The sequence below is a fragment of the Ochotona curzoniae genome, unplaced genomic scaffold, assembly GCF_017591425.1.
Source record: "Ochotona curzoniae isolate NIBS_2020 unplaced genomic scaffold, NIBS_Ocur_1.0 contig_4514, whole genome shotgun sequence".
Classification (NCBI taxonomy): domain Eukaryota; kingdom Metazoa; phylum Chordata; class Mammalia; order Lagomorpha; family Ochotonidae; genus Ochotona; species Ochotona curzoniae.
In genome coordinates, this window is record NW_024466312.1 from 6,244,300 (window position 1) to 6,254,281 (window position 9,982).

Sequence of the window (9,982 nt, forward strand, 5' to 3'; positions counted from 1 at the left end):
GGGCAAGGGCCAGGGTAAGTCCAGGGGCACTGGCTGCTCCACACATGACACGCTCCCTGCCAACAAAACCTCAGACCGGAAACCATAAGGCTGCCAGCTTAGACAGAGGGTCCCTGGTCTCCAGCTTAAACAACCTTTAGCCCAGCCCAGCCCAGCCCAGCCTCTCTGGCTTCTCCAAATGCCAGTGGGGAAGCATTTCCTATCATCATAAAGTTAACAGGATGCTACAGCCAGCTGGGAGGGATGAGGGAGACACCTTGCCCACCTGTCATTTTAGTGATGAAGATCTACAGTGTGCCTGCATGCATCTCCAAGGCTCTACACCCTGCCAGTGTTTTCGTATAAAAACGAGTTGCCTGAACTCATATCTTGATAAATGGTAAAGTTCCTCTCCTGCTCCCCCTCCACCACCCTGCTCTGTCTTGAGCTCCCTTCCCATCTCCATTGGAAATGGCATGTGAACTGCTTGTTCCAAAGCTGCAGCAGCAAAGGTAATTTATGGCAGCAGTGCTGTGTCACAATTGCTCCGATCAAAAGGTGACAGTGCCTCACACCGGGCGGGCGGGGAGGCACAGTACTGCAGACACCTCTTCCTTTCCCGTCCCCTCCAGTGTCTGGGCTAGGGAGCCGGGGACGCCAAGCATGGACCAGAGGGTGCCCTGAAGCAACCCTCACCCCAAGCAGTCTGTATCTGCTACGTGCCAGTTTATGTCCCCATAAGTGCTCAGAGCAGATCCAGGATTGTCTGGGGGATCCCCTGGTCTGATCACCTCTGAGGGCAATGCAGACCAGCCCCTCTCCATGGCTGGAGAAGACACGAGTCAGGATGGAAGGGCTGCTGCTCCAGTGATCCATTCGTTTTCTTCTTGGTTTATCTCCGTTTGACCGCCAGGGGGCACAGTGCAGAACTGGCAATCCTAGGTGGAGTAAAGCTGGGAGTGGGGAGGAAACTTGCCAGGCTAGGCTGTGCACGCTAGAGGTATTGGCCTTAAGGATCTTGAAGTCTGGGGTTATGGATACCACCTGACCTGGGAGGGGACCAGGCCTCAGCCAGCTGTCCAGGCACTGATGTGAGCTGACCAACGAGCGTTTGGACACTCACTGAGCCAGCCCCTGAGGCTGAGCCAGCATCCCAACCATTCTCAGACTACATAAATCAGTTCACTTGGGTCAGGGGGTGGGGAGTGTGGTATGTGGCTGGGTCTCATGGGGCTTGTAGGGAAAGAGATGTATTAAAACCATACACCTAGCCACGCCCCTGCTGTGTTACTGGGGCCTGTGCCACCTGCCACCCTGGTCGCCCTGTCCAAGGTGTGTACCATCCTCAAAGAAATTCTGGCCTTGTCTATATCCCCTGGGAGGTCCTGACAGGGAAAAGCAGGAGCTCCTGGCACAGCCCGGACCCCACCCACCTGACCCCAGTGTGCCCTCCATCCTGTTTGCTGTCCAAAGCAGCCCCTGCCAAAAAAACGAAGAAACAAAAACAGCCATTCTACCTTCAGGATGTGTCTTGGGCATCACCCATCCCCAGGTACTGGGTGTGGCCACTTGCATCCAGACCTCCCACGGGACCAGGGGTGGAACCGCCATGCTTGTCTTTCGTTAGGGTAACGGTTCCTGACCACGTCCACATCCAAGATGTGATGGTCGGGCCCAATGCCTCGCTGGTCCATGGCAGAACGGCCACACTGGCATGCTGCTGTCTGGGTTTTTTGGCTCAGTTCATTGGCTGAAGTAAAGGTAGCGATGGACCCAGAAGTATACTGCAAATGTCTTCCAGGACCCTGATGTGGAGGCTCAAGTGGCACGGGATGGCGAGAGGGCAAACCTAGGCCTGGGCAGCATCGATGTCACCAACCCATTTGGCCAGCCCTCCGCCCTTGTAGAGGATACCGACTCCCCTCGCTAGTGCAGGGCGCAAATCAGCTGCAGAATACCCTGAGTGTGGATGGCCCTAGTCAGTCCCGGGCAATCGTTACTGGGCACAGCCAGTGGGAACTGGACCCCCCGCAATCTCAACCACAGAGCTGCCTGGGGCACACAGGCACACTGGCCCGGCGCGTTCCTCCCTCCCGACCACGTCATCCGGCCCCACTTAGCTGGAGAAATCAGCTGGGGCCTCTGGCCCAGTCCGCTGCCCCACCCCTTGGATCCTCCCTCCCTGCCAGCGCAAAGCCGGCGTAAATGGTAAGATGAAACCAGATTCGAAGGACTTGCCCAGAGCCACACCCTCCGCAGGGTCGAACCCCAGCTGGTAGGGTGAAAGTCCTGCTCCACTTCGCCTCCGATCCCTCCCTGCGTCGCGTTTCCCTCCTCTTCCTCTAGTCCCAGCAAACAGCCCCGGCAATGTTAGGGCACGCAAAGGCACGGTGGGGACAACTATGCGGAGAACAAGGGGCAGCGGGCGCCGGACCCGGCCTGGACCAAGAACAGGGAGGACACGGAGAAGGACCACAGCGGAGCGTTGGGCTCTGCGGCCGGGGCGGGGCGCAGGCCCGGGCCCAGGAACTGCACGAAGGTTGGCTGGGCGCTGGGGGTCGCGGGGACGCGGCTGCCCGGCGAGCGCCCCTGCCCTCCGGGGAGCTCTTCGAGGTCGGCTGCGGCACCAGGACGCTGAGCGTCCGCTGGGTCTAGCCTGCCAGTACGAGGTGCACATGGAGCACAGCTTGGCCACGGACCAGCATTTTGCCTGTAGGGACGAGGCCTGAAAGGAACCTGCTTTGTCCTGACCCCACACTCAGTGGCGGGTGCGACCAGCACTCTTATTGCGGGTCATACAGAAGTCCCTGAATGCTGGATCAGAGGGACGTCTGGAGACCGCCCAGGCCAGGGCGGCATTTCGCAGATCCTTCTCGCTTTGTGGGACACGCGTTTTCTAAGAGGGCTGGGCCCGGGCACCTGTGACTCCGCCTGCTGCCCGCAAGCCCCGCCCCCGGAGGCCACGCCCCAGAGGCCACGCCTCCTGTCGTTTCCACTTCGACACCTGAAGCCTCTCCCCTGGAGCCCCGCCCTTTACGCCTGGCCACACCCACTGTGGTCCCGCCCTCCTTGTCTAGCCACGCCCCCTGTAGTCGGATTTGTCCTGCATCGAGTGTCCGTCGGTTGCCATCCCGGGCCCATTCTTGGATCCCTAGCATCCCAGTTTTAGGATTCTAGTCTCCACTTCTCAGGCTCCGCCTTTCTCATTCAGACTCAACTCCCTCTATCCCTTGGCCCCGGTTTCCTCCTACAAGAGATGCTCTCTTATAAAGTGAGACGGGGCTGGGAAGTAGCTTCAGAACCACAATTCCCGGCAGACCCTGCGGAGGAAGTCTCGCGAGGAGCGAGAAGACACGTGCGCGGAAGGAGCCAGCTGTAGCTGGCGGCGAGCTGGTTACGGGTGTGCTAGCGGGTAAAGGCAGCTGCCGAGGGGCAGTGGGAGGGGAGGGGACCAGCCGACGGCCCCCCAAGAGGAGGACGGGCTCGCTCGGAGGTCCCGCCTGGTTCTCTGCGCCTCCGCTCCTGTGTTCCTCCCCCCAAAACTTCGCTACGACAGACTCAAGTTTACTGACAGTCAGCTGTGGGGTTCAGAGGGGCACAGGGATCGCGCATCGGGCGTCAGTGTTGGCACGCGAGGGGTTGGTAGGTCCCGTGTCTGGGATGCCTGGGGCACCTTCTGGATTTTGGATTCGGCGTGGGAGGGTGAAGAGACGTTTTGCTAGGATAGGGGGCTCCTCGAATGCTGATCTGCGTTCCTCAGGATTTACGGTTCGCTTTGAAGTTGAAGTGTCTGGGACTCCGCGTTTGTGGTTCAGTATTCACAGTTCACTGGGGTTCAGGGGTTCCTACTTAGAAGGAAGGTGGAACATTTGGTCATTTGTGGGTTTAAGGTTTGGAGTCCCAGTTGGGGGAGTCTGCTGAGTTCCTGAGTTTGTGGAAAGCTTTTAGAGGCCACTTTGCAGAGTGTGGCTTTCAGGAAGTCTGAAAGGTTAGCGGAAGCTGGTGGGAAGGGTGTAGGGTGTGGGAGGCTATCCCGGATCACATCTTAGGGAAGGGCTAGCCTTAGCTTTTGGGGATCAGGGTTTGGGCGGGGTATGCCATTTGAGGCTGAGTTCTCTGTTGGGACTTGAAATTTAGGTAGCAGCAAGCACACCATGCTCAAAGCCGTGATCCTGATTGGAGGCCCGCAGAAGGGTGAGGGGCTTGGGGGTGGAGGCTGAGGAGGTGGGCTGGGACTTGTGGATGGAGCCTAAGGAGGTGGGCTGGGGCCTGGGCCTGGAGGAGGAGGTGGGCTGGGGCCTGGGCCTGGAGGAGGAGGTGGGCTGGACCCTGGGCCTGGAGGAGGAGGTGGGCTGGACCCTGGGCCTGGAGGAGGAGGTGGGCTGGGGCCTGGGCCCGGAGGAGGAGGTTGGCTAGGGTGGCAGGCTGCAGGAGGCTCAGCTGTGTTCCTCTCTCCTCCCATAGGGACTCGTTTCCGGCCTTTGTCATTTGAGGTGCCCAAGCCGCTGTTTCCTGTGGCTGGGGTCCCTATGATTCAGCACCACATTGAAGCCTGTGCCCAGGTAACACTGCCAGCGCCCCTTGCTGACCTGGCTTCCCTCCCTCACAGCTCCTTCCTGCTGTGTTTCCCCTTTGGCCAACAGCGCGTGGAACTCCAAGGGCTGCTCCGCATCGGTGCTTGTGTCACCCCCTCAAGTTGTGCGGTGCAGTTGTCCTTACCCAGGCACTCTGGCCCCTTCTTCCTCCTTTTTAAACTCTTAAAGCATGCAATGTGAGATCAGACAAGAATCATAGAGATCATTTTTTACAATTCTGTTTATTTTCATATTCCTTTAAAAGGCAGGAATATAGAGAGACAGCTCTTTCATCTGCGCACACCCCTCCACCCTACCACCATCACATGTCTACAATAGCCAGGGCTGGCCTAGGATGAAGCCAGAAGTCTAGAACTTAGACCTCCCACATGGGTGCCACCAGCACCTACTGCCACCCAGGGTACGCATGAGCAGGAAGCTGGATCAGAAACAGAGCCAGGACTCAAACCAGGCACTCTAGTACAGGATTCAGGCCTCCCAACTGATGACCTAGCTGCCTCCCGCCAGCTGTTAGTGACCTTGTTTAAAGATGGAATGGAAAATAATAAATATTAAGTTAAAAAAATAAATGAAACCCTCCTAAAGGGGATAATTTGTGATAACAAAGTGCAGAATTCACACTCTTGCTCATTTATTTATTGCCCATTGCTGTTGGGACAAGCATGTTTTGCTTTGAAGCCAATCTCCGCTGTGAACCCTGGGGCAGATTTCACATCCACTTCGAGCCTTGGTTTGCTTATCTGTGAAATGGGTGTGTGTGCAGGTTAGGCGATGCTAGAGATGCTGTTAGCAAAGTCCTTCCTGGACCCTAGTCCCCGACAGCTCACGTTCAGTGACCCTGATAAAGGGTGCCCCCTTAGCTCACCGTCTCAAGGCTAGACTGGCAAGTCATGAAAATGGGAGGAAAAAAGAAATGGATCATCTTTGAATGCAGTTTAGTAGGCAAGGTCTTTCCTACATTGAATCCCAATGGATTGGGGTAAGTGGTGGGAATAATGAAAGCTTGAAAAATCAGGGCCAGAACTTCCTCAGGCAGCCTCATTGTCCAGAGGAGGAAATGGGTCAGGGGGCCAAAGTGTGCCCAGAGACCCCTCAGTTGGTACTGTGGTCTCCCCCAGGGGTCGCCCCAGCGATCCCTCCCCTCCACTTCTTCCCTTGGCCCCAGGTCCCTGGAATGCAAGAGATCCTACTCATTGGCTTCTACCAGCCTGATGAGGCCCTGACCCAGTTCCTCGAAGCTGCCCAGCAGGAGTTTCACCTTCCAGTCAGGTGCGCAAATATGCCCTGAGCTCCCAAAAGTGATTGAGCCAACACTGGCCAGAGCTGGACTGGGAGGATTCTTCCATGGACTGATCCCTTGGGTTCTTGGGGGGAAGGGTGGGCCTGACTCCTGACTCCTGCAACCTTGTGCTGGAACCTCGCTAAGCTGGGGTCTTTGGGGACAGGTACCTGCAGGAATTTGCACCCCTGGGCACCGGGGGTGGTCTCTACCACTTCCGGGACCAGATCCTGGCTGGAGGCCCTGAGGCGTTCTTCGTGCTCAATGCCGATGTCTGCTCCGACTTCCCCTTGAATGCTATGTTGGAAGCCCACAGACGCCAGCGCCCCCCTTTCCTACTCCTTGGCACCACGGTGAGGGGTCAGGGTGAGGTAGGAGTAAATGCGATCTGGAGTGGTTTCTGGGATACAGGTGCCAGGCAGGGAGGAGTTGTCTTGGCCGTGGAGGCGGGAAGAGTGGCACTGGCAGGCAGACAGAAAGGTGTTGCTGGTGAGCCCAGTGCCTCGGCAGCTCTGGAGCTAAGAGGGGGAGGGCAGCTGTCAGTTCTCAGCCCCACCGAGCCCTGTCAGTGGCTGAGATGCGGAGAGAGACAGAACAGACAAAACCTGGCTGCCCTGGAGCGGGTGGGTCACAGTCTCCACCGTGTCTGTCTTTCAGGCTAACAGGACACAGTCCCTCAACTACGGCTGCATCGTTGAGAACCCACAGACACATGAGGTAGGGGCAGAGAGGGGCTGGGTGGGCCTTCTCTGGGTATTGTCACTCCCTCACCCCCTGCCTCTAGAGCAGACTGCAACTATACAGGAGAGATGGGCCCCAGCTGGCCCCCATTTGTCATGTCTCTTTAAGAGATGGGCTAGGGGAAGAGACCATGTATGCAGATGTGAGGCTCTCATACATGGCAGGGAGGGTCTATAGGGACACTGGAGGGGGGCCAACCAGCCTTGCCCACGTGGGGATGGGGAGGGCTTCCTCAGGAAAGCCAGGTCTGAGCTGAGTTAGAAAGAGGAGACAGCATGTACCATGGTATAGAGCAGGAAGTGACATAATGTAGCCTCAGCTATGGAGGTAGACAGGACCAAGGAACAAGTCCTGTCTCCCAGGAGCCCTCGGTTGAGTGGGAGAGACCACATCCAAAGTTCAGCCTTACAAATGACGTTGCCATGGACAAGGTGTGGCCAGAGGCCAGGGGCGCAGGAGAGGACCCACAGGGAATTGACATTGTCAGCTGGGTTTTCTGGGCACAGAAATGGACACAGGCATGCAGCAGGTGAGCCCTGGGTATGCCAGGAGGTGGGGAGCATGGCAAGGCGTGAAGTTTTAGTCTTGAAGGTGAAGGTGAAGGGCAGTTGGCTGAGGGGTCAGAGCCAGGCTGTGGTAGGTTAGGAAGTCCACCCTGGCCGGTCGGCCTGTTCTGTCCTCAGGTACTTCACTATGTGGAGAAACCCAGCACATTTATTAGTGACATCATCAACTGTGGCATCTATCTCTTCTCCCCGGAAGCCCTGAAGCCGCTTGGGGATGTGTTCCAGCGTAATCAGCAGGATGGGCAACTGTGAGGCAGGCCGCATGGCCCTGTAACCCCAGAAGCCCCAGGCACAAACCATCTCCCCTCCACCTGCCCCATCCCTGCAGGCTCCATCCCAACCTTCTCCCACCCTGCTCCCTTCCCCCTCTCCTCAGCATCTCCAGCCCAGCCTCCAATGCCCCTCCCCTTCTAACCTCATTCTGTCCCTCTTCTTTATCCAGCCCAGTTCCTCTTCTGCCACCGCCTGCCCACTCCCCTTCTGGTCCATTTCTCCCAAGCCCTGTGCCGCCCAGAGATGTCTTGCAGAGCAGACGACTGCACATACTTGGATGCACACACTCCCGAGTGCAGACACACACATGTGCATGCTGACACACACACACACACACACACACACACACACACACACACACACACACACACACACACCTTGGGCTAAGGTGTCCATGCAAGGCAGAGTCCTAGAACCCTGCTCAGTCCCTTCCCTGGAGCCCCCGCCCTCCTATCTCATGCCTCATTCACTCATAGACACATCTCACTCCACCCGTCTCTGCTCTCTCCATCTCTCCTGGCTTTTCTGTTTCTGCTGAGCTGGCATCTCTACCCTCTCTCTTTCCTTCTCTCACCCTCTCTTTCTGTGACTGTCTCTGCCCTCACCAGCTGCCTTGCTTTGGGGTGAGTCTGTGTGTTTCATTCCATCCAAGCAGAGGAGGGTGGCTGGAGGTGGTGGGAATGTGTGGAATTGGAGGCCAGAATGGGAAGTTGGTCTAACTTGGGGTATCCCTGGGAAAGCCTACCTCTCCAAGCTGGGGATGAGGGGTGGGGTGCCAGGGATGTGAGCAGCCCTCTGGAGTGACCCCCTTGTACAGCTGGGGGCTACCCTCAGCCTCCTGGCCCTGGGAGTTGCAGCTCTGCTGGGTATCTGATAGCAGGCACCCTGATGCTCCACAGGGAGGACTCCCCAGGCTCGTGGCCGGGAGCCGGCACCATCCGCCTGGAGCAGGACGTATTCTCAGCCCTGGCCGGGCAGGGCCAGATCTACGTGCACCTCACGGAGGGCATCTGGAGCCAGATCAAGTCTGCAGGGTGGGTAGGGGAGTGGTAAAGAGAGGCGGGCAGCTGGGGATGAGGGACTGAGACCTTGGGGTAAGGGCACAGGTCCTCCGTGCATGACTCTGAGCCCTCTATCCCCCTTGGCCCCCAGCTCAGCTCTGTATGCCTCCCGCCTCTATCTGGGCCGCTACCAAATCACGCACCCAGAAAGGCTAGCCAAGCACAGCCCAGGGGGACCACGAATCCGAGGTACCCACCCGTCCCATTTCTTAACCTTGGTCTCCTTGCCAAATGCTCCCACTCCCCACCCTCTGAGCCTTGATGCCCCAGCCCTGAGCTGAGGTCCAAAGGAGGGGTCCATTTCTGTCCCACCCAACCCCCAATCCAGGCAGAGCTTGGGGTCCCTGGACTAGATCCTCTTTTCTGCTTCTAGGAAATGTTTACATCCACCCCACAGCTAAGGTGGCCCCATCAGCTGTGGTAAGCAGTAGGCAAGCCCAGCCTGGGGAGAGAAATGGGGGCTGTCCAGACTGGTGGGTGGCACAGGGCTGGCTGTGCAGCTTGGGCCTCTGTCCTATCTCTTCCGGGAGGAGGGTTGCATGTGGGCATGTCCCAGGCTCCTGGCATGTACTCTTCTCCACAGCTGGGCCCCAATGTTTCCATCGGGAAGGGGGTGACCGTGGGCGAGGGCGTGCGGCTCCGGGAGAGCATCGTCTTGCATGGAGCCACGTTGCAGGTGTGCACCCTGGAGCTGGGAGGGAGGGTCCAGCCATCCCACCTCCCGCCTCAGAACAGAGCAGGGTGAAGGCCACTCTGCTCTAGCCATCACCTTCCTGTCCTTCATCTCGCCCCTGTCCGGTTGGCAGGAGCACACATGTGTGCTGCACAGCATCGTCGGCTGGGGGAGCACCGTGGGGCGTTGGGCCCGTGTGGAGGGAACCCCCAATGATCCCAACCCCAATGACCCCAGAGCCCGAATGGACAGCGAGAGCCTCTTCAAGGATGGCAAGCTGCTGCCCGCCATCACCATCCTGGGTACAGCCCCCGGGGACATTGAGGGCTGGGAGAATCTGCTGCACATGGGGACCCACAGCCTGCTGGGAGCACAGGTTCCTGTGGGTGGGTGGGTGTGTGTTATCTGGTACATTGACCCTGCTCCTCCTGTGGGTGGGACCCTGGGGGAGGCCCCTAGGGCAGGAAGCCCTGCCCCCCCAGGGCCTCCCCAAGTCTCCTGGTCCCTGTCCACACTGCAGGCTGCCGTGTCCGGATCCCTGCCGAGGTGCTCATCCTGAACTCCATCGTCCTGCCACACAAGGAACTGAGCCGCAGCTTCACCAACCAGATCATCCTCTGAGTGCCGGGCGGGAGGTGGGGGGGGCAGGCTGCCAGGAGGACCCCTGCTTTGAGGATACTGCCTGCTTGGCCTGTGTCCTTCTAGAAGACTGATGTGAGGGAGCTAGGCAGGATCTTCCCAGAAGGGGAGCTGTATGGGTGGCCAGGGCTCCTGGCCTCTGTCCTCACTCCCTAATAAACCCCTGTGAACCTGGA

General features: G+C 58.3%; 1 protein-coding gene across 4 annotated transcripts; it reads left to right on the top strand.

The window, feature by feature from the left end:
* The first annotated feature begins 3,356 nt into the window (after positions 1-3,356).
* Positions 3,357-9,982, top strand: GMPPA (GDP-mannose pyrophosphorylase A). Of its 4 annotated transcripts, XM_040986570.1 has the most exons (14): positions 3,636-3,788; positions 4,117-4,173; positions 4,444-4,541; positions 5,740-5,843; positions 6,020-6,206; positions 6,511-6,570; positions 7,278-7,408; positions 8,042-8,056; positions 8,333-8,467; positions 8,586-8,683; positions 8,868-8,914; positions 9,078-9,170; positions 9,301-9,469; positions 9,688-9,982. In XM_040986570.1, the coding sequence occupies exons 1-14, from the start codon at positions 3,719-3,721 to the stop codon at positions 9,786-9,788; spliced, it is 1,365 nt and encodes a 454-aa protein (XP_040842504.1). In that variant the 5' UTR covers positions 3,636-3,718; the 3' UTR covers positions 9,789-9,982. The 4 variants fall into 4 exon arrangements, with proteins under 4 accessions (XP_040842505.1, XP_040842506.1, XP_040842504.1 ...); XM_040986571.1 differs by lacking the exons at positions 3,636-3,788; positions 8,042-8,056 and adding an exon at positions 3,357-3,621; XM_040986569.1 differs by lacking the exon at positions 8,042-8,056 and having other exon boundaries at positions 3,637-3,788.